Source organism: Xenopus tropicalis, chromosome 8 (genome assembly GCF_000004195.4).
Source record: "Xenopus tropicalis strain Nigerian chromosome 8, UCB_Xtro_10.0, whole genome shotgun sequence".
In the NCBI taxonomy this organism is placed as follows: domain Eukaryota; kingdom Metazoa; phylum Chordata; class Amphibia; order Anura; family Pipidae; genus Xenopus; species Xenopus tropicalis.
Window position 1 is genome coordinate 109857339 of NC_030684.2, and position 23960 is coordinate 109881298.

General features: G+C 40.8%; 1 protein-coding gene across 1 annotated transcript; it reads left to right on the forward strand.

Moving 5' to 3' along the window:
• Nucleotides 1-355: 355 nt before the first annotated feature.
• plekhd1 (pleckstrin homology and coiled-coil domain containing D1) lies at nt 356-23227 on the forward strand. The gene is made up of 13 exons (XM_004917235.4): nt 356-2006; nt 2185-2278; nt 4448-4537; nt 4669-4745; nt 8212-8303; nt 10198-10250; nt 10697-10791; nt 11477-11570; nt 13300-13472; nt 14298-14430; nt 15301-15445; nt 18497-18640; nt 21751-23227. Exons 1-13 carry the CDS (start codon nt 1858-1860, stop codon nt 21906-21908), a joined length of 1497 nt encoding a protein of 498 aa, XP_004917292.1. The 5' UTR covers nt 356-1857; the 3' UTR covers nt 21909-23227.
• Nucleotides 23228-23960: the final 733 nt, after the last annotated feature.

Sequence of the window (23960 nt, forward strand, 5' to 3'; positions counted from 1 at the left end):
AGTACTTACTGCATATCTAAATTCACAGATCCCTGCTTGCTTCTCTGAGATATGGTGCTGGCAGCCTACAGCAGTGTGAAGACTACAGTGACATCACTGAAATCTCTCTCCCCTTCCTGTAGGTGCCAGCGGCAGCCTTCCTATTCTCTGAGCATGTGTGTAACTTGATCCTGTCTCCTGTTCTGAGCTACACATGCCCACCAGCCAATCAGAAGCGGATCTGGCAGAGGGGAGGGGGAGGGAATGAAACACATGTGCAGTATGAAGCAAGGAAGGAAAGGAAGGGAGAATACCTTTTTAGAGATGGCTGCCTGTTCTAGAAAACAGGGTCGGACTGGGCTGCCGGGACACCGGGAAAAATCCCTTGTCCAATGGCCTTATTCTAAGAATCAATTCAACGTTCAGACTTGAGTCCTCAGTTTATAATAATAACTTTTAACTTCTATTTCCAACTTTTTTTGGTAACCTTATGATTGAGAAGGAAGCTCTTCTTCATCCACTGGATGTGGAAAGGTGTAAAAAAATTCAGAATTTCTAATAAACCTTTGTATTCCTTTTCCTGAATAAGGACAATGTCAAAGACAATGTCAGCCTCCTGGGCTGAAAGAGCTGTTGTTCCTGTGGACCAAATATGCTGAACAGCATTGTGGGCAAGTTTCAAATTGACTATTGGTGGAAGTGGCAAAAGCGCTGTATAACCTACCCTAATAGTACTGCTACTTAACCCTCTCTGTGCAAGTGCTGTCTGATAGGAAATAATTGACTTACTAAAAATTCCCCTTCCCTTCACGAAGGCAGCACATGTTCCTGCTCTTAAATATATTCTTTATTGGCTTTCTGTGTTTGTATTATTATTGCTATTAAATCACTAAACTAGCATGGGGAGGAGGGTTCTTATGGGGTGCTGTAAGTGCTGCCTTTGTCACTGAGCGGCAAGGAATTTTCAGAAAGTAGTAGTTGTTTTCCAGTTTAACCCTGCATTATATGAATCATCCATCTCTACTAATTTCTTAGTCATGGTTTGTTAGGGTGCCTCCTTACTGGGTGTCAGAAATAAATTACACTGATGCATTGTGTATGAAGCTGAATGAGGGCAAAGGCCACTTACAGTATATAGAAGGAACCTGAATAGAGCACTTTATAGAGAGTGACCTTTATTGACCAGCATTTAGGTTGGCAGTAAAAACATAGATGCCTAGGGCCAGATGCAGCTTCTCATGCTGTGACTTTCTAGAGCCTGAATAAACTTTATACAATTGTCTGCTCTAATGGCTCTGTAGAATCTTATTTCCTATCAGTAACATAAGATAGTTGGTATTATATCTATCAAATGAATGGTTATTTCATTACTGCAGCAGAAAGTGCTGCCTGAGACTAAATGTTTTGCCTCTACCCCCACCATCCCTTTTTATGAGAATAACTGGCCGCAACTAATTTAGATGGATCTGGAATCTCCTATTACTGCCCTGGTTCTGATTTCTCGCTCTTGCCTTTCCGTCACTGGCTACTGGATAAGAGATGGCCATGAACTCCCATCTCCTGATTACAGTGCGAGAGGCAGCTATTGACTCAGCAGAGCAGCTATTGATTGAAAGTGGAAGCTTTGCACTACACCCTGTATTTTCCCCTTTTCATTCTGCTGTTCTGTATAATATTGCTCATGCTGTACGTCTCCTGCAGCTGCCTCTGTTCTGCCTATTCTCACACTCTTTCCTCCCTCTTCTGAGTCTACCTTTTCCCTCCTCTCAGTCCTTTCATGCACTCCCTCTCTTTTTATCCTCTTACGTCTCCCTGGCAAACCATTACATCTCATTGTCCTCTCTGGCTGCCTTCAGTCAGGACCACGCCTGAATCAGGATGTTCACTTCTAAATCAAGCTCTGTCTCTCCCTCTCCTTCCATGGACCCAACAGACCCAGAGAATTTTGATATCAAAACCAAGGTGCAACTGCAGGGGGTGCTATGGAAAAAGCCCTTTGGAAGGCAATCAGCCAAATGGTCCAAAAGGTAAGAAGTGATGCAGAAAGTCTCTTGTAAGAGCCAGAGTTTATCCTTACTGCAGCGAGCCCCCTCACAGACCACTGCCTTTTTCTCTATAGTTCTGTAGCTGCTGCAGGCATCTAAGTCAGTGTCTTTCCCTCTTTCCAAAACAATGCCTTTTAATACAACTTTATTGTTCTTTCAGGTTCTTTATAATAAAGGACAGTTTTTTGCTTTACTACGCAGAAAATGAACGAAAGAATTTTGAAAGTAACAGATATTTTAACATACACCCCAAGGTGAGTGTCACCCGCTGACTATTCTTTAAGCTCTGTTAAAGGGCCAGTAAGGCCATAAAGTGATAGCTGTCAATGGGATCTGACCCCTATTTATCTTACTGTGTAATATCTATAATCATTATATTCTACACTGCTCATCTACGAAGTAAATATGTGCCCAATAACCTCATTTCCACTTGACTGTTTGCCCCCCATAGTCTTATATATATAACCTTTTAATAGTGAAACAAACGCACTAATTTTACCAGTACAGAGTACCAGAGAAAGAGTACATTATATTTAAATACATTAAAAAAAACCTTTTATTTTGATTTTCCTTTAAGAATATCCATCTGAGTGATTTGGGCTTGGAATCTTTAAACTGCTCACCCAGATAGTTTATCGAATAATGTCAATTATTATTATCCTATTCCCCTGCTTTATAACTGTCAATGAAAACTCTTTTGTGTATTAGCTTACACATGTATGGGATCTTTGAAAGCTCCCAATTACAGGAATAGCATCTCCAAGTCCATTTTGTGCAAATAATTATAATTTTTAAAAATGATTCTCTTTTTTACTCTGTAATAAGAAAACAGTAGCTTGTATTTGATGGTAACTAAGCTACCTGAATCCTTATTGGTTGCAAAACAATCCTATTGGGTTTATTTTATGTTGAAATGATTTTTTGCAGATTTAAGCTATGGTGATCCAAATTACGGAAGGATAACCTATCTGGAAAACCCCAGGTCTCATTCCAGATAATAGATCCTATACCTGTACTGTATATATTTCTATATGTAATGGGGCTATATTTTGTGGGGCTGGCTGAGTTTGCCTGAGAAGGAAACAGCGCAATGAAGATAGTTCTGCCAGACCCTACTTACACTGTATTATATATTATGCAGTACTTGGCATACACACATGCATGCAGAGACAGGTATTGGCTGGAAACTGTATATTCAACCAAGGTTTTTATGAAATACAAAGCTGATGTTTTCCAAAACAGCCACTTCTTGTTATAAGTGCCCAGGGATTCAGTTCTGATGAATGCTATATATTCCTCTCAATCTGAATATTTCTGTAAATCCTGGACTGAATTCTAGATATAGTGTGTGCCTACAGCTATGAGAGATTTATCTGACCAGATGGATGCATATAATCCCTCACAAAACAGCCAAGATCTGTTAACCCATTGACTGCTACTGATCTTTGCAAAGAGTCCTCTTTGTACCTTCACCAGTATGTAAATCTATCATTTCTTCAGTTTGTCATAGATTATCTATGTTCTAAAAGGTTGTTGTGCATTATAAGTATTCTGTAGCTAAATGTTTCATAGAACTGGGTACAGAATTCAGGGGACATGAGGGGACACAAATGTTTCACAGTATTGTTTTGTTAGCAGATGCAGTACTGTAAGTGAATGCTACTGCTCAGATGCTTAAGGTGGGGTAATGAGCTGCGCCCCTGAGGTCTGGGGATTAATGGCACCAATACATGACATTGGCCTTTATGTGTATATACACATTGGTGCTGATGAGAAGCTTTCGTCCAAAGCCTGACACAAGCACTACAGTGCCGGGGTGGGGCAGGCACAGGATGAGCAGGGAGCTTGCTCACTTGGAAGTCCATTGCACAGGTTAACCCTTGATTCTCTATAGCACCAGAGTACTAATCATGTTTTTTTATTTCATAACACTTTTATTTTCATTTCTTTTGGGCCTAATTGGCATTCGCTATAACTCTAGTGAAAAAGAATTGGTCTGTGACCAACTAAACAAGGTTCTGAGGGCCAGTAAGTATATTTGATGCAATAACAACACAATTTTACCTCAAAAAATATATTTTTACAAGGCCACAATATGAATAACTTAAACACGAATGCTTTTGTTATTATAGGTATTGTCAACATGTATCTGATCATTAAGTACCATTGAGTTATAGAGTGTTTGTTTTTATGTGATTTAGTGTTTCCAGATACCAATAGAGTTTGGAGTTGGGTGCTATGCAATTAATGCAGGCTTGACATACCTTTATTATATCATATGGACTAAATATTGTAGACTGTCTCCTCAATTAACTGTAGCATGATATATTGGTCTCCAGCTTATTAAAGTTGTAGTGAATGCATTTTTTAACTATGCACTATCCCTCTCATTATGGTACCATCATTGGTTGCCTCTTTTTCAGGGAGTGATACCTCTTGGCGGCTGCATGGTGAATGCCAAGGAAGAGCCACACATGCCCTATGTAATAGTGATTTCTCATGAAGATTTCCATGTAAGTATTAGCTTTAATTTTGTTCTAAAAAGGAAAAAATCATCTATAGACTTGAACAGTTCCTTGTGTATACACTAAATAGTGATAGATCTGATCACGTCACTGTTCTTCCTTTCCATCTTTGCTTGCAGGGAAGCATTGTCTTGGCTGCGGAATCTGAGTTGGAACACAGTCAGTGGCTGGAAATGCTGCATGAATCTGGAAAGGTGTAAGTCATCTTTCCTTGGCAATCTGATGTGCTTGTTCTGTCTGTAGATATATATATTTAGAAAATGTTGTCAGTGCAGCACATCCTCAGCGGGGGCCATAGGGGGAACAGGTTACTTAGCCATATCTATCTGGGGTTTATTTCACCTTTATTATTCTTCAGTCGAATCACAATTTTCCTTATTGTCTGTTTAGTTTACACAGTATACGTATTAAATAGGAGCAGAACTAGTTTCATGTCAGAGCAGAAAAGGCAGTAAAGTCCTATCCTCAGTTTTAGAAGGGGCTCCTTTATTAAAAAATATGGCCTTGATAAAATTGTATGCTATTATATTCTTTAAAAAATTGATTTGTATTTTCATTTTGTATGGTATGTCTAGCCATTAGACCACCAACTGTTGTTGATTTACATCTCCGATCATCCTTTAGAGCCATGATAGGATTTGTAGTCCAAAAGAGCCAGTGGGCTGCAGGTTGAAAAGACCTTTGCTAAACACAATAAATAGGGCTTGTATCAAAATAACATTCTGCCTATTGTTTAATTAAAAAAAAGCTATATTTTCCTATTTTTTTGGTATTAGTGGAAGAACTAACTTGAAACTTTGGTTTACACTCTCTCATCTTTTCTAAATAGGGCAATATGTTTAGATCTTCCTTTCTACTTTTAAAAAAATCAAACATCTCCCATATTTAAGAAGCCACTCATTATCAGTGGCTTTTCAGTGGACTGGTAGTTTATTTTTATCAGCTCCTTTAAAGTTCTGTGGGATCAAGAAATGACAGGAGGGCCTAAAGTGAAATTGGCTTCATATTCTTGTTAGTGCCATAAATAACAAAAAATTAGATATTTCCTAATAATAAAAAAAAAAAGCAAAAAGTATGTTTAGTTCAAGCCCTTTATATTTAGCCATTGCTGAATAGGGATGTATACTGTCCCTTTAAGAGGCTGGAATACCCAGTTGTTTCCCAAATAGTCCCAGGCTCCTTTTTTTTTTTTTTATAAGGGTGCCCTTAATCATAGCACAGTCCACTAAAATATCATTTATTACTTAAAGGAACAGTGATTTGGGGGCGGGGGCACATTGGACATAACTGTTTAGTTTGTGAGCACACAGGTCAGATTCAGAAGCAAACTAACTGAAGAGTTATGTCCCATATGCCCCCCCTCAAGTCACTGATTGGTTACTGACTGCCAACAGCTGAAAGCAGGAAGTAGTGTTATGGCCATTATGTTAGACATCTGCCCACTCCAGCCCTTATAGATTACATTTTTGGCTAACTTACTATATTAAAAACATTTTTTATTTTGCCCAATCTATCTATTTTGCCCAGTTTCTTCTCTACCCTGAACTATTCCTTTAAACATGGCCTGAACATTTCCATATTGTTGTGGCACCATGAAATCCTGTGTAAATAAAGCTTTGACATGTCGGACTCTCCCAAATTGCTGAGCCCAATAACAAAATCTTTTTGTGGGCCCATGTTCCACACCCTTGGAGATGATGGTTTGATTAAACATAAAATTTGAAATTGAGCATCAGTCAGAGCCCCACCTTAATAATAAAATAATTTGTCTGAACTTCATAGGGCTTAGCAATATTATATTATATCATATATTTGGTAAAGGGGTTTCAAGTGATTCTAGTACAAATAAATGTGTTAAATATTCAACTTCATGGCATAACCTACACCATGAAGGCAAAAGAACATTCCAAACAACTCAATGAAAAGGCAGTTGAAGCATAAGTCAGGGGATGGATACAAGAACATTTCACAATGGGACAGTTACATCACCATCAGGAGTACGGTTACATCAGTCATTAAAAGGAAGGTCTATGGCCAGCTGTAAATCTGCCAAGAACAAAGAATGTGCACTGGGATTCCCAACAAAAAGTGTTAGCCTTGTGCACAACAAAGTCAACAAAATCTTTATTCTAGAACAAGACTTTGCAATTAGAGGCTGTAGGCCAAGTGCAGCCCTCCAAGGAATCCAAGGTTTTTGGGATGAAAACCTAGATAAAATCTGTTCCTGAGAATGGGGTTATTTTAGATATCCGGACCACCACTAAAAGAAAGCTGGAGAAAACTGCGCTATGGTGTTGGCAGAAAACGGTGCTGCTGGCAGTACGGACAACGATGAGCCAATAAATGCCAGTGGAAAAAAACAAGGCAGTAGTTACATCAATAAAAGCATCCAAATTTAGCACACATTAGTTTATAAAAAGGAAAGAAAAAATATTAAACAGGGGTTATGGGGTTATACTACAAATCAATATAAGTTTACTTACATAAGTGCTTCCCTGTTTTTCTTTCTTTCTTTTTTTTTACTGCAGTGCTAGTAGCAAAGTCACTACAATGTTTTTGTTTTTGTTTTACTGCAGTGCTAGTAGCAAAGTCACTACAATGTTTTTGTTTTGATTTTTTTTGTCTTCATAAAAGTATTCCACAGAGAGAGAAATTACCTTTGTGTCAGACCTATGGTGTGGCCAAGGATTCTGCGAACTGCATGTCATTAAATGCCTTTATACAAATATTGACCAATGCCATAATGCTGAAAGGGTCATACTGTCTCATCCTATCAAGTGGAGGATATTGATGGGAATCTCTAAAGCATACAGAACAGCAAATGGACCTATTAGGCAAAAGCTGTAACTGGCACACTCTGTACAACTGTCTGGCCATCTTTTAAAAGTTTTATCAGTACTGCTTCCTAGTCTGACAAAGTGAAGCTCTAATCATTTCTGGCAATGAGTTTTGCAGGCAAAGTTGGTTGGAAAATACACAAGAAATGAGAACATAATGAGTTCCCTGATATGTTGAGGGGTAACCCGATTGCTTACCCTTTGGGCTGACGCAGGCTGGAAAGTAACAGGAGAGCTAAATACAATTTGGTACACCAGAACATTCACATGCTGGATAAAGGCAGGATAATTGGAGCCCAGTAGTTCAACAGGTCAAAGACAGGGCTGGCAACAAAAGGCTTACAATCAGCACATCTGGCTAAGGTCTGGACTGGCAGCATTGAAACACTGAACAAAAGCAAGCAAGGGTCACACCAGATACACAAACACATTGACAAGTAAGGCCACTAGCTGGATGAGGAAGTTTTACAAACAGAGAATGTGCCAGCACTAATATTACATGTCTGGTTCTTCCATGTAGCAATATATATGTGGTTTTCTTGCTTTGCTTGAAAATTAATTTTTCACAGAATCCTCCATCCCCAGTCACCAAAGATTTGCACACATTATTTTTGTGGGGGACCCAGTGATTACTAACTATGCCACTGTTTGAATTATTTACCTTTATGCTTACCAGTCCTCCAGTTTGCAGTTTCAGCAGCCATCTGGTTACTAGGGTCCTATTTACCCAAGCAACCAGGCAGTGGTTTGAATGAGAGACTGGACTGCCTTGGATTGTCTAAGCCAAATAATGGTGTATGTGAATACTGTGCATTTAACTTACAGGACGTGGCAAAATGCCCAGCTAGGTGAGGCCATGATTGAGAGTCTGGAAGCACAGGGCCTGCAGTTGGCTAAGGAGAGGCAGGAGTATTTTGGTAAGTCCATGTTCTATGCCAGTGCTGTCCAACTGGCGGCCCGCGGGCCGCATGCGGCCCTCAACCCCCCTCTGTGTGGCCCCCCACCTGTGTGGCTGCTTTGATGGCTTAACTTTATGTTAGCCTTAAATGGCATCAGTACTGTGATTAACTGGCCCCCTGCATGGTTATCACCTCAGATTCAGGATGCAATCCCTCTGTATTGTTTAAAAATGTAATCCCCTGTGTTGTTCACACCTTTTAATCTCTGTATTGTTCACCCCCTGCAGTGTTCACACCTCAGGCTCAGGCTGTAATCACCCCCATTGTTCACCTCTTCACACCTCAGACATTGTATGTACTGCCTTGCCTATGCTGCCTGTGTATAGGCAGCATAGGGTAAGCAGAGTATGGCACATAGGTAGCATAGGGCAGGGAGGGTATGGCACCCACAGGAAGCATATTACAGGCAGAGTATAGCACACACAGGCAGCATAGGACAGGCAGAGTATGGCACCCAGAGGCAGCATAGGCACACACAGGCAAAACTCTGCCTGTCCTATGCTGCCTGTGTGTGCTATGCTCTGCCTACCCTATGCTGCCTGTGGGAGGTGAACCTGGCAGGGGTTTGTTCTGGGAGTTTGTTAGCAGTTGGAAATAGCCATTAAATGGTCCCTAAGGTGTGTAATTATATGCTGGGGGTTGCTGTGCTATCCACAGGGGAGGAGGAGGCATATGGATTTAAGGGTGTGTCTTAATATGACATAATATAATTCTTTAACATATGAATGATGGTTTATATCAGCGACCATTGTGATAAAATGGGTGTGGTTTGGAGTGGGTGTGGTTTAAAATGGGGGAATGGCCAAAACTGGCTTCCATTAGCGGCCCTCCACCATGTATGTGAGAGAAATTCCGGCCCTCGGCACCGCAGAAGTTGGACAGCACTGTTCTATGCTATTGCATGCACTGGGATGCTGAATTCTGTATTTAACAAAAACTAAGGACAACTCACTTTATTACTTCTTATTCTTGTTCTAAGCTTATTTACATCAAGAATATTCAAAGAAGCTTTATATATTAGTTCAGTGGATATTTATCAAAAGGCAATAGGGATCATTTATGTAGAACCTGGATGGAAGTGAAGTGCAAGTACATTAAGGAGCACCTAACTTCTAGGCTCCCTGCACTAGAATTGCAGCAGATCTCTTCATGCTGTTTCTGAGCTCTGCACCTTGTGCCAGAAAGAGAGTGTGACAGAAGGTAGTGCTTCCATACTGCATGCCAAAGGCTAGTCAGTAAGTACTGTGCCCCATTATAACCCATGCCTTCCGACACTCCCAAACTTGGGTATTATTCAGACATGCAAGTTTGTGGATGATAGGGAACCTACCCCTGCCTGCTGCTCATAAATAAAGCACTGACAAATCCAGGCAGCACTGCATTCCTTTGTTTTGGAGCACAGAGACCCGCAGCAATTTGTTTTAGGTGCGGGGAAGGGTGAAAAGTGCAAAACACATGGTGGAATGCACCTGTATTTTGCACCTTGTACCCTCCCTTGCATGTAGTAAATGGTCCCCAACGTTCTATTCAGTCCTGTTTGTTAACTTTGTATGATCCAATAAAAAGAACTTGTTATATAAATAGGCTGGCATCAACATTAAAGCAAGAGCTGTTATGGAAAATATTTTGCAGTTTGTTAGACCAACCAGTGTGGCCACAAAACAGGCAGAGAGGCTGGGACATCAGTGACGTAAGCAGGGATCACTTATATTCAGCCTGCAGTCCTCCATCTGTGAATTCAGTAGTTCAACAACAACTGCAGAACTGCAGGTTGGATATCCCTGATATTAAAACTGAAAATATCTAAAAAAGCTGCTTAATACACTGAAGTAACTGTTTTATGTTTTTGCAGATAAACTCATGGAAGAGACAGAGGAGCTTTGTTCACAGCGAGAGCAGAAAGAGGTGATTGGGAATAGTTGTACATCTACATCTCTGTGTTGGATAATTTTATAGTAAATTTTGCCACTAACATACTGTTTGTCTGTGCAGGGGGAACAATAGTGAAAATTAATTTGAAACATAAGCTGTTTAAATATAGTCATTTAAAAATGCTGTACTGTTTATAAAATATTCAAGTTACTCTTTGCTAACCAACCCCCCTCCCCCCCACAGTCTGTTGCTCTTCTTTCTGTCTTCAGACAGGAGTAGCAGTCCGTTTTGATTGACGGTTTTGGTCTAATACATCCTTTGGCAAAGTTTCCCCTTTACAAGGGTTCATTAAAGTTCAAGAGTAACTTAATTATTTCAGAAATGGTACAGAATTTGTAACTGATTATATGTAGAAAGGTCAGTATTTCAAGCAGCACAATACACAGATATAATTGGTTGTCTGCCTTATTTGTACATAGGAACTGGAGAGACTGAACCAGATTCTGGAGTCTGAAAAAAGTCACTTTGAAGAACTGGTACAGGAGCTGAGACTGGAGCAAGAGAAGATAAAGAAGTGAGTCTAACCCTGGGGTACTTTTGTGTATATGTTATTTTTTTCACCAACTATGTAACACTTGATAATTAGTGATACAGGCAACGCGGGTAGGTACAACTACTTTACACTTTAAGAAAAATAGGACTGGTCCCAAATTTGTGGAAAGGAAATTTTATTGGCCTTAAAAAAGCACTAAACATCAGTTCACTGCTATCTGCTGAGCCAATTTCAGAACTGCCCCATGATGTGGCCAGTAGAGCCTGTGCATAATGCTGCTGCCATTGTGACCCTTTACATTTAGATTCAGGCATCTAAGCCCTGTTTATCCATTTAAGGTGCTATTGGATAAATGCATTAAGCAAGACTGGTATAAAATTATTTAGCTAAAGGTATATCGTTCATAGGTGATGGGTATTCTGGGAATTGTAATTCAAAAATGTGGCCCATGATTTAGACTGACTGACGTCATTCAGCCTACTGCCTTTCACCTACTGGCTGACGGGGTGTTAAAGAAAAAAAGAGGGTTCATGGTACTTAAAAAGAAGAATGGAAGACTGAATTGGCTGAATTCCAGCCATCTGTTACCCTTCCAGACTAGTGATGACACCATCTCGAGGGACACATGTTAAACATCCCTTGGGTAAAGCCTAGTAGCTATTCCTGATGACATGCCACTCATTCCCTGATCTACTATGCTCCTCAGGGACCTGGATATTACAGTTCAGTGCCTAAAAGGGGTCGGGGAAGAGAAGCAAGAGCTGCACTGCCTGACACAGCATCTACAGAAGACAATGGAGGTAATTAGATGATATCCTGCCCTAAAGTCAGAACTGCATTTGTCTTATGGGTTAATGCATTTCCCTGACACTGCCTATCTAGTACAAGTACCATTGATATATGGTCTTATTTATTCACCTAATGATCTATAAAGTGCCCTTACTGGCCTTTTCTAGTTCATTTATCAAAATGTATCCTTTTTACGATCCCACCTATACCAAGTACTCATTCAGTGATGTAAAGGGAATATAGACCCACATTTTGCTGAAAAAAGGCAAAATTTTATTCTAAGTAACATTAAAATATACACATATTACACATTTTAAATTATTGCAAATGTTATTGCTTTTAAAGGCAATGTATCCCTGTCCTTTGCTATAATCTTCACTTCTTGTTCTTACTACATGAACCTGTGAAACTGTATTGCAGTAGTCAGCTCTCCTTTAGCCAATACTTATTTTCCTACAGTGGGGAATGTTAGATACTACTGAAAGGTAGCCAGAGAGGAATAAAAATTGGGGGCAGCATCAGAATAATCTATTTCATGATAATACCCAGATATACACAGCTCCACCCCTACCTAACATTCCCTATATTCTCTCTTTGCATTTAAATCTCTCCCTGACACTTTCAAGATGATGGTCCTACAAAGTGTTAAGTGGGACAAAAAGTCAGTGCAATTCAGTTGTAATAATTATCACAAATAAAGAGTTGCACTTTTGTTCCTAGCACCATTTTATGCTTGTTCTCAACATGCAACCAAGAAACTGCATAATATCACTGAAGCATCACTCCGATAGACCCTACAAAGGCACCTTGTGCTCAAGGCTCCCCACCAATCTGTTCTGTGAATGTCAGCTATAAAACATTATATACCAAAAATAACTATGGCCCCTCCCCCTGTAGAACACACCGCTGTACACACCTTTGCCATAGCAGCTATACTTATTACTGTATTATATTTTTATGAAAACATCAATGGCATAGGCCACGGTTGATAAATATTCCCCATTCTGTACAAAAATTGTGGATACCCAGTCACCTAGCTGGCATATAGCCCCTGCAAAGCAGGCCACAGTGGTGCATGTAAGAATTCACACTTCCTGAGAAATAAAATGTACATATTTTCCTTTATAATGTTTAGACCTCCTTATCCTCATAATATTACTTTCATTCTTAGTTAACACATATGGCCAAATGTGCCCCAATTTTGTATCCAATGGGACCAATGATATATTTACTTTCATCATTTTAAATGTACTAAACAGGGCAAAACTAATTGTTGATAAGTTTTAAGATGTTACCGGACTACAACAATATCTTCCTATTAGCCTCATACTCTCCTTTATAGCTGCCATACCACAGCCGCCATCCCTATAACTTACTACTGCTGTCAGAGCAGTGGCAATAATAGCACTGATAATTATTAATAAGGACTAAGAGAAAAGCTATATGAGCCTTAAAATGAAGGAGATGGCCCCAAAGGCTGCTGCATTATGGGTGATGGAGGGGCAGCTTGTTAGATGTCCAGGGTGAATGGGGGGCAGCAGCACAGGCAGTTAAAGTAGTAGGAAAGCAGGGGAGGGTATGGCCAGTGCATTATATTATTATGATTATATCTTATTATGATGACCTCTAACATCCTTATCAATTACAGTGGGGGAACATATATCTCTGTATAGTATATGCATTTCTTTTTAATACAACAGCTGTTCTGTTGTTTTATAGTACTGCTGCTTTATACTGTAGGAGCTGTCTGTAGAGAAACAGAGGACTCTAGCCATATTGGAAGCCACCAAGAGCCATGTGCCAGCGCCAACCAATCACAGCGAGCTCCCTCCACAGGGTCTCCAAAGTAACCTACAGCAAATTGAAAGCAAAATGCAGAAGCTGCTGGAAGAGAAGCTGCAGGCAGAGAAGAGGTGGGCAAGGGTTCAGATCATTATTCTGTAAGAAACAGATGGAGAGAATGATCATTTACATGCAGAGGACCTGTGACCTGCCAGCTGTTGCTGAGCCACATGGCCAATCCTGAAGGGAGCCTGGAGGATGGTGGTGACTCTATTTTACCAGTAGCCAGAAATCATAGGTCACTCTGTATAACATCATTACTGGGTCCGTGTTCTATTACATGAGGAATTTTTATTGTTATAGGACTATTGATACAAACAAGCATACATGTGGTCCATATAATGGCCTATATCTTTAACCTGCAGGCCTTTATTTGTTAAACTCCCTCAGGCTGAGGATCTCTGGCCTAGAGTATGGGGTTTATATATTGTCATGCTGATGTCACATGTAGGGAAGAGGTTATGGTAACACTGCATAAGCTCATGTGGCTCCAAAATCTTTCACTGTAGGGCTGTCACTACCTTACATAGTCTTATACTAAGGTTAATAGTACACTTGGTGTTTGGCAGTGCTTATTGTTCTGTGGGTTAGGAAAAAACACTAGAAATCACATCTCCATCCAAGGTGAATGGAAATCACCTGTATGTGCATTGTCTTGTTAAGTAACTGGTGCATATATTTCTCAAAAAAGCCAAACTGCAAGTGTTAGATATGTAATGAAACAGGACCTATTCCCATTTACTTTGAATGAGGGGAGGGTGCACTACTAAAATTTTGTTCCCCATCCACAGAGCATGAAAACACTGGGGTAACAACTGCTAGATATTGCCCAGGGTGACATTGCTTCAAAGGTGCCAACTGACCAATCCACAGTATATCCTTGTTTGTCACTTCAGGATGAAGGAGAATGAGGAGAAATTTAGAGCACTTGAAGAAGAACGAACATTTTATGTGTCCCAGTCCCAGGCCCTACAGCAATCCCTGACTGAGCTGACTGCTGAGAAGGAACAAAAAGAGCGAGAGCTTAAGGTAGCAAAGTAACAGGACTAATTAACTGAAGGGCACAAGCCCAGGTAACTCTTCTACACCTGTCCTTGTTGTATTTATACTTTCAGCTTCACATCCACCACCAAGTTTGATGTATGTATGCATGTATTTATAGTCTTATTTATCACATAGCATATAGTACTTTGAGGCACTGTACATTTTTACAATAAGAACAAATACTGCAATATAAAAACTAAATTGACTCCCATCCCCATGTGCAATATAAATCCATGAACTTATGTGTGTTAAATTACTGATTGGTCACTTCATATAGCAGTTTTCTAATGGAATGGACTATTGCACATAAGCCCTTGTGCAGTTGCTTCTCATTCACCCCCCTCTATTGCACAACTGTTCATTACAAATACACAGTAACAGAGGTTTAGTTTAGCACATGTTTAGAGACACTGTTCATCATATTACTACATACTGTATCTTTGATCTTTGCTATTTGTTGCCATCTAAACAAAACCATGGCATAGGGAAAATAGCCCACTGTAGGCATTAGTAATATTGTCTGTTTATGTGTGTACAGGTTAAAACATTCATTATATTTTGCCAAAAGTCCCAATACTTTTTCTATCTGTGCTGAAAGATTTAATTCCTTGTGCTGATTTTGCCCATTTTGCCAGTAAACATTAATATTAATTGCATGGCCATATGCTCTCAAAAATTACAGGCTCCACCCAATCCCATCTCATTATTCTTATTCTATATCTGGATCGGTGTAGAAAAAAAACCATTGTAACATTATTGTCTTAACTGGTGTATTCATAGCCTTTTAAGATTTCCCTATTGAACTTCTGGAAATGTATAATTGGATTTCATGGCTGCCATGTCTTTTTTCCTTAGGTGCAGCTGAAGGTCCAAATGGACCTAGAAAAGAGGCTGCGTGAGGCAGAAGAGGCACTAAAGAGACTGGAGCTTGAACTCAATTCTGCTGTGATAAATGGGGACAAGGAAGAGAAGATGAGGGCAGATGTCAGTCACCTAAAAAGTATTTACCAAACTGCAATTATTGTTCTTCCATTACTTCTAATACATCTGCTACGCTCTGTGCACAGGCACAGCACAAGTGCAGATTTTCTCCAGTGCAGTAACCTATAGCAACCAGTCTGTACTGTGTTTTGTTCAGTCAACCAGTTGTCAGAGAATGAAATCAAATTAAACTGGTTGCTTTACTGGAACAGACTTGCACTAATGTTTGTACATTAAAGGAGCAGTATATAAAAATCCTGTGCATGAAAGTGTATATTGTACTTACCTTTACATAATACACTTAGCCCAACAATATTAATGGGTGTTATGTATTTAATGACTCTCCCTATAAACCATCTGTAAAGCTGCTTAGAATACTCCTGTCTGCAAGATAATTAGGGGCAGATTTATCCAAATGTGAGATTAGAGTTTACCGCAGAAAAACTCACCCACTTTCTATTCATTCCTATTGGATTTTTAGAAGTTTATTTATTAAATGGTGAACTCTTACTTTCACTCACTGATAAATACAATTTTAAAAATCCCATAGGAATGAATAGAAAGTGGGTGAGTTTTCTGTGGTAAATTCTCTCACATGTTGATAGATCTGTCCCAAAATATGTGTAACTAGCTATGCATTTAATTTGGGGAAAAAATTGAAAATATATAATTGGAATGTGTTTGCCTCTTCGGTTTGTAATGTGTTCATGGTGTATTGCTAATTAGCAATGAATTTAGATACATAATGCATGGCTGCACAGAAACCAGTGAAGCAACATAAATGAAATACCCAGTGAGGCATGCAGCGTGTGGATTTAATCTGTAAGTGGTTATAATATAGTGAGGTGCCAACCCTGCTTTTAACAGCTATTGAAAAATTATTTAAAGGCTTTTACACGTGGGTATTTTTACATCCATTTGGCCATTCAGCACTGATCCTTGGATACATGCATAATACAAAAGAATGTGCTCCATTAACTAATGTGTTCTGATTAAAAACATTAAAAAGCCACTGCATGGGAATGCATGGGAAAATACCTGTGTGTAAGAGCCCTAGGGGGCTACTTGGTCTTTTTAGAAAATAATTAGTTCCAAATATTTATTTTAAAGGGGAAAGAAAGGTAAAAACTAAGTAAACTTTATCAGAAAGGTCTATGTAAATACAGCCATAAGCACTCACAGAAACGCTGCACTGACTTCTCTGTCAAGATTTCTTGTGTCTGTTTTCCTCTGCTAGAGACACACAGCTCTCTCCTCTCTCCCCTATCCTGCTCCCCCCTCCCTCAAGAATACTAAGAACTCACTCCCCCCCTTAGGAATGTGGATCTGAGCCAATTAGCAGGAAGCTGACTCATAGGGGCACATTTACTAATCCACGAATCCGAATGGGAAAAATTCGGATTGGAAACGAACATTTTGCGACTTTTTCGTATTTTTTTGCGATTTTTTTCGTCGCCGTTACAACTTTTTCGTAGCCGTTACGATTTGCACGAATTGTCGCGACTTTTTCTTAGCCGTTACGATTTGCTCGTAAATTGTCGCAACTTTTTCGTATTGAGCGCTCGTAAATGGCGGGCAAACCTTTCAGACTTTGCATGATTTTGGAAGCCTCCCATAGGACTCAATGGCACTCTGCAGCTCCAACCTGGCTCAAGGAAAGTCTCCCATAGGGCTCAATGGCACCCTGCAGCTCCAACCCGGCCCAAGGAAAGTCTCCCATAGGGCTCAATGGCACCCTGCAGCTCCAACCTGGCCCAAGGAAAGTCTCCCATAGGGCTCAATGGCACCCTGCAGCTCCAACCCGGCCCAAGGAAAGTCTCCCATAGGGCTCAATGGCACCCTGCAGCTCCAACCCGGCCCAAGGAAAGTCTCCCATAGGGCTCAATGGCACCCTGCAGCTCCAACCCGGCCCAAGGAAAGTCTCCCATAGGGCTCAATGGCACTCTGCAACTCCAACCTGGCCCAAGGAAAGTCTCCCATAGGGCTCAATGGCTCTCTGCAGCTCCAACCTGGCCCAAGGAAAGTCTCCCATAGGGCTCAATGGCACTCTGCAGCTCCAACCCAGCCCAAGGAAAGTCTCCCATAGGGCTCAATGGCACTCTGCAGCTCCAACCTGACCCAAGGAAAGTCTCCCATAGGGCTCAATGGCACTCTGCAGCTCCAACCCGGCCCAAGGAAAGTCTCCCATAGGGCTCAATGGCACTCTGCAGCTCCAACCTGGCCCAAGGAAAGTCTCCCATAGGGCTCAATGGCACTCTGCAGCTCCAACCTGGCCCAAGGAAAGTCTCCCATAGGGCTCAATGGCACTCTGCAACTCCAACCTGGCCCAAGGAAAGTCTCCCATAGGGCTCAATGGCTCTCTGCAGCTCCAACCTGGCCCAAGGAAAGTCTCCCATAGGGCTCAATGGCACTCTGCAGCTCCAACCCAGCCCAAGGAAAGTCTCCCATTGGGCTCAATGGCTCTCTGCAGCTCCAACCCGGCCCAAGGAAAGTCACGATACTGAAGCTTGAATGAATCTGAAACTTTCATACTTGGCGCGACGGCTACGGAAAAGTCGCGACAATTTGCGCAAGACCTAACACTACGGAAAAGTCTCGACAATTTACGAAAAAGTCGTAACGGCTACGAAAAAGTCGCGACAATTTACGAAAAAATCGCAAAATACCGATCATTACGAAAAATGGATTAGTAAATGTGCCCCATAGTCTTACAAACTGAGCATGTACACTGGTCTTGCTCTTGGTGCAGGAGTGAGGCATTATGGGAACTTTCTTTACACAGCTCAGCATCTTTTCTTCCTATGAAGCTTCTGATCATCTGAACAGGAGAAATATGGGAAGACTTAAGGGCACTATTGAGAGAACTGAAGGTATGCCTGCAGCTTGAGATTAACTCTTTATTAGCCTTTCCTTCTCCTTTAACTAAATTTCAAAGTGGCTACAAAATGGTGATACAGCCACTGTGGCTGTGAGATATGGTAATAATGGGAAAGAATATAAGTGAATTATGACATAAAGGATAACAAAGTACAGTGGCTTATACTATGTGGTGTCTGTGTGTTCCATGCAGAGTTCTTTGAGGAATGCATCAGGAATGCAGAGTTAGAGGCAATGAAACCTGCAATAATGAAAAATGCAGTCTACTTGCCCAGAGCTGGCAACAGACGCATCAAGAGCTGTCGCTTCCATCGCCAGAGAACCAATTTTGGATTAAGTAAGCATCCGAACCTCAGATGCAAGTTTGTGCTCCTCCGCATGGCTTGGCACGTTGTGCAGATATTTGGCACATAAAATTTGAATTGTGTGCAAATTTGCATCTCATGTGGAGTGTACCAGTGTTTCTGTCACAACATGGCTTTGGCATTGTGCCACTGATAAAGGGAACAAACAAAAAAAAAAATATTATGTTTTATCGGCAGACAGTGGGTGTAAGTTGTACAATTGTACAATTCTTCAAGCAAATTGGAGCCACCGTTCTTGGCACAAATAATATATCTAAATAGTTAGGAATTATTTTAAGCTACATTTTCACAATACAAAGCTTTGTAGTTCCCAGGCACAACTCCACCAGCTACATGTATGTCACCACTTCATACAATGTGGCACTTGCATGGGCATTATTAATATGAACCTTATTTTTGCTGCTCTTTTCACTTGTATGCTGCTTTGCTCTGTTATTTGTTAAACAACCATCTGAGTGATCCTATTTGTGTGTATGTACAAATACTGTAAGCCCAGCTGGGGAGAGGGAAAGTCCAGATTTTATATATACATGCAGCAGCACTAGGAATGAAGGTATTAGCAGCTGCAAAGCAACACTGAGTATGCCACATCATTAGGAGTGAGTGTGAGCATCCTTTATACAGATACAACCAGTGAATGCTTGTTGTCTTTTAGTGAGAATATGTGCACATATGCTAATATAGTGGAGGAATATGGGACAATAATGTGCAATATAAGGAAATTAGAAATCACTGAGAAGTTTTGTAACTAGAATCTGATATGTTTGGTAACTCTGTTTCTATCTATGTTTCTATTTTGCAGAAGGGGTACCTCATCTCTTATAATCTATAATGGTTCTTGGCCTCAGTCAGGGCAAACAGATGACAGAGTGTGTCATGGGAGGCTGTATGTGGAGGATGTCAGTTGTGTGTATGTTACAGCACCTTCATTTTCAGAGGGAGACCATATCTTTAGTGAGGTATGGAGTGGCAGGAGAAACAGCCCACGATGGGGCCCTGTGCTTACCATCTGTCCCAAGGCATCTTAGTGCAGAACACCCAGCGCTCAGTGCAAAAAGCAGCAACCCTGGAGGCACAAGTGCTCTTAAGTGTGTTCTAAGAGCTACACTCTTGTGCCACTTAGCTCTGCTGCGCTTGTGCCCCCAGGGTTTGTAAATTACCCCTATAAACTTGCTTTGTATGGCTTCAAAGCTGTCTGCTCTATACATTGTCATACAGTGTCGGACCGGCCCACCAGGATACCAGGAAAACTCCCAGTAGGCCCAGGTGTCAGTGGGCCCTCCTGCTTCTATCTATTTAGCCAATTTCATGGTCATTCCCTATTTATGTATGGGAAAAAGAAAGCTTGATAGAAGAATATAGTATAGAATGCAGAGAAAAGTGTCGAGGATAATAAAGAGTTTGAGGAGGAATTAAAGTTTGAGAGTGGGCCCATTGTCCAGGGTTTTCTGCTGGGCCCTTCCATCTCAGTCCGACACTGTTGTCATATGATTTGCATTGTTGTGTCTGGAATAGCATGATAAGTGCATTATTTGTATTCTACCTGCACTTGTATATGTGTTCATATCTGCAGTTAGCTCTGAACCCAGAAGCTAAATTGGATGCAAGTGGGGGTATTATACTTGTCTAAATGCAATTCAACAGCCTGAGAACATTATGTGTATTTGTAAAGGTGCGCCAAATCTATTGTAAGCGCATTAACAAAGCACATACTTTTATATGCATTTATATAGGTGTGTAGGCTGTGTAGCACATGCCAGTAATTTAAAGGGGATAACCATTTCAACTGATTTTTGAGTAATTAAAGAATATTTTATCTTTAAGCAACTTTCCACTAACTTTTTATTTGTAATCGCACTGTCTGCTGAAATTGGTATCTGTCTGTCTCTTTTTGTTCTTTGCACTTCTGGTTCTGACTGCAGAATCAATGTACCAATTGCCAGCTGATTAACAGACCTACAAACTGCTTTCAATAGAAATTACATTTACAAATAACTAAAAAGCTATTCCAATTTTAAATAAAGGTATACTGGAAAGTTGCTTTTTGTGGACATTCCTTTTTAAAATGGCATCTCTTCACAGCTTTTAGGGTGAGATAGATGCATCTGTGTGACTGTACACAAAAATGCATTTGCAGCAGGTTAATATGGGCTGAGACAGGTAGTGATCTCTTAGAAGATCAGTGGCCAGCAGCCGCCTTAAACATGCAGTGGCATAACTACCTACCAGAAGGGCATATCACATGGGCCACAAAGGAAACAATATTACTTGGCTGAACCCCTCTGCCATAACAGCTGTAGAATGCAAGGAATTATAAGAAATTCACTTGTGTATGAGAGAATTGTATCTGCTGGAGCACTTTTCTGGCACAGTGATTACTAACAGTCTGGGCATGGCATGCGTTTCCCTAGAGGCCCATGTTCCATTAGCTTGGGATCACATTTTAATGGAAATTAAGAGGTTATATGACTTCTTTTTTTCACTTAGCAGCAACAGGAAGTAATCCTGACAGGTAGGTACCCAACCAGCTCTGGGAAGGAAAGGGTTCATCCATTTGCTTAACCCTTTCACTGTTAGACTTTCAGGCAGTTTCCTTATCCAGCTCATGAACATTCCTCTCAGCGCTGAGCAAACACGATAAACGTAGGTGGAAAATACTGGTTCATACATAAAAAACATGTTTCAGATGAAGATTATAACTCACATCTGCTGATAGCTTGGAAATATCACCAAATGCATTAATGTTATTCATGCCTTCCAGATGTCAGACAGAAAGTACAGTGCAGTACAGATGCCTTTGAGATTTGTAACTAGAGAGTAATATGCAGAAAAATGGAGACTGTGCCATATAAACACAAGTTGGAGAGCACACAATTTATTTTTAATGGCCCAACCATTTGTGGAACATTCCCAACCAGTGACTTTGCTATTAGCATATAAATTCATCAGTTAAACTGGTACAGCCCAATCACGATATACACAACAGCACTGTGTTATGGCAGCACCCTTATATGTCTTGCACACTGAGGCCTTTTTCCACTGTTGCTGTACCTTGCACTGAGAATATCACTCTTTCTTGCAGTAAGACAGTCTCACTCTTTCTTGATATCTCCGGCTGAATCAAGTGAACTGCAGAACCTGAGGGAAACTGCCAAAAATCTGAGCAGAGACCAACATTTCAGGCAAACCCTATTCCAGATCTTCACCAAGCAGGAATCTTCCCAGGGGCAGGAGAAGTGACATCTGGTTCCATCACTTGGTTAAAGGTGGATTGTGCCACATAGAGAATTTGATGGTATTATCTGTAGTGCTTCCTTGTTATGCTTCTTTCTTCATGCTAATATTATCACCATACTGGGAAGCTTCCACCGCAGCAGGGAGCAAGCTACTTACTGTTCTCATGGCGTCACAGAAACACTTGGAATCCATCATGTTTGTAGGTTCTTTTATATAAGTACTATTTATTGGTGGATTATTTTTGGATTCCTGCTGCTAAAGCCACTGTGGTAGTTATTGCTCACACATCCAAAGCTTTAGCCAGGTTCATGTCTTTATTCAGGTGAGTTGTAGAGAACTTATACATTGCTGTATAAGTAGTTCTTACCTCATGTTTATTTTCATATTAATAGAGAATAAGCATGAGGGTATATAGATGCAGAACATTCTTTCCATTTTACTCTTTGGAAAGCCTTACACCACATAGTTCATGAAACATTGAGATGGTTTTAGGGTAGACAGAGAGCATTTGCCATGGGGGTCTTATAATCAATGGTGCCCCCTATAGGCAGAAAGCATAGATAAAAATACCAAAGACACTTTTAATGGCTATCCTGCAACCCTCCAGCTGATGCTGAACCTTCAGCTGTAGACAGGTTGCTGGTAATTCCAAATAAATAACAGCAGCATCACAGACAGGCCAGATTTATGTAATTTTTGCTCTTTGCATCCTGCCCAAATGGGGGCCTCTGCTTCCTTGATTGAGAGACTCCTCCCTAAAGATGGTCTCTCACAGTAAGACCCCCTTTTGGCCAGCTCACCTCAGTTACTGAAATCAGCCCCATGTCTGCAGTGACAGGTGTACAGCCGTCATGTCAGTTACTGCAAACTGCAAAAATCCACATGTTTGTTCGGGTAACCTAAGCATTTACTGAGTGAGGCAATTATTTTGGTCTCATACATAGGCCAATAGGCTGCTGATAAAGCGGATATCTGGGGAGAATCAGGGTTGCCATTTGTCATGTGACTGTAACTAATACCTATCTAGATTCTGCTTATTTCATACACAGCCAGAAGCAGAATACTAATACTGCAAAAGCCAGTACCCAGTCGGACCCCAGACTATAAGTGCAGACTTCTGCAGAGAAAGTTCCGCTGGCTATGATTCTCCACCACTGCACGGCTCTACTTCTTCCCTATCCTTACTTTGAATTAGTAAGATAACTATGCAAACCTTCTGACACAGGAATCCATCATGGAATTCTGTACTTTCCTGTAGATATGCATGACTTTAATAAAATGTTCATAAATTCCTCTGATTAAACTTCTCTTTGTACATTGTACATGATGCTGGGCTTGTGTACCATTCACACCAAGAGCTAATTCTGTGTTCATTATTCCTGATATTGGGGCATCGCAAAAGTGTCATACCAATTTTGTTTTGTCACAGAGTTAAGTATTTTTCTGTGACCCCGCCCCCCCCCTGACAGCTCTGGTGTTTATATTCCTCTAACCAGGGCCGGCCTTAGGCCAATTGGACTTATTGGGCCCAATAAGGCCCCGCACCAGCAGGAATAGGCAAATAAAGCTGTCCATCCCACCCCCAACAGTGATTGCCTTATAATGTGTTCTGGTACATTTAACATAAAGTGGGCACTGCATTCATACTGCTACCCCAGGGTCTTTCACAGTGTATAGTGTGCTTGAGGGGCAATAATCACTGTCTCACACTGTACAAAGTATGCTTGGTGTGTCAGTGCCCAGTGCTTGGAGGCCACATTGTGCCGTGACATATTGGGGGCCAATGGAACAAGAGAAAGAGAGGTGAAAAGGCAGAGTTACATCATCGGTCACATGGAGAGAGTGAGAGGCAGGGACTATTTGCCCACCCAGCCCTGAAATATTGTGCCAATTGGCAACACCTTGTGTAGGGGGCCCCGCCATTTATAAGACCAGCACTGCCTCTAACACAGAACTTCAGCAGTCTGATTAAGAGACATTTTTCTCAGTTTATTTATACAAAATAGTATTTCACACAAGTCCTTATAAATCATACAGTGCAAAGTGATTGTACAT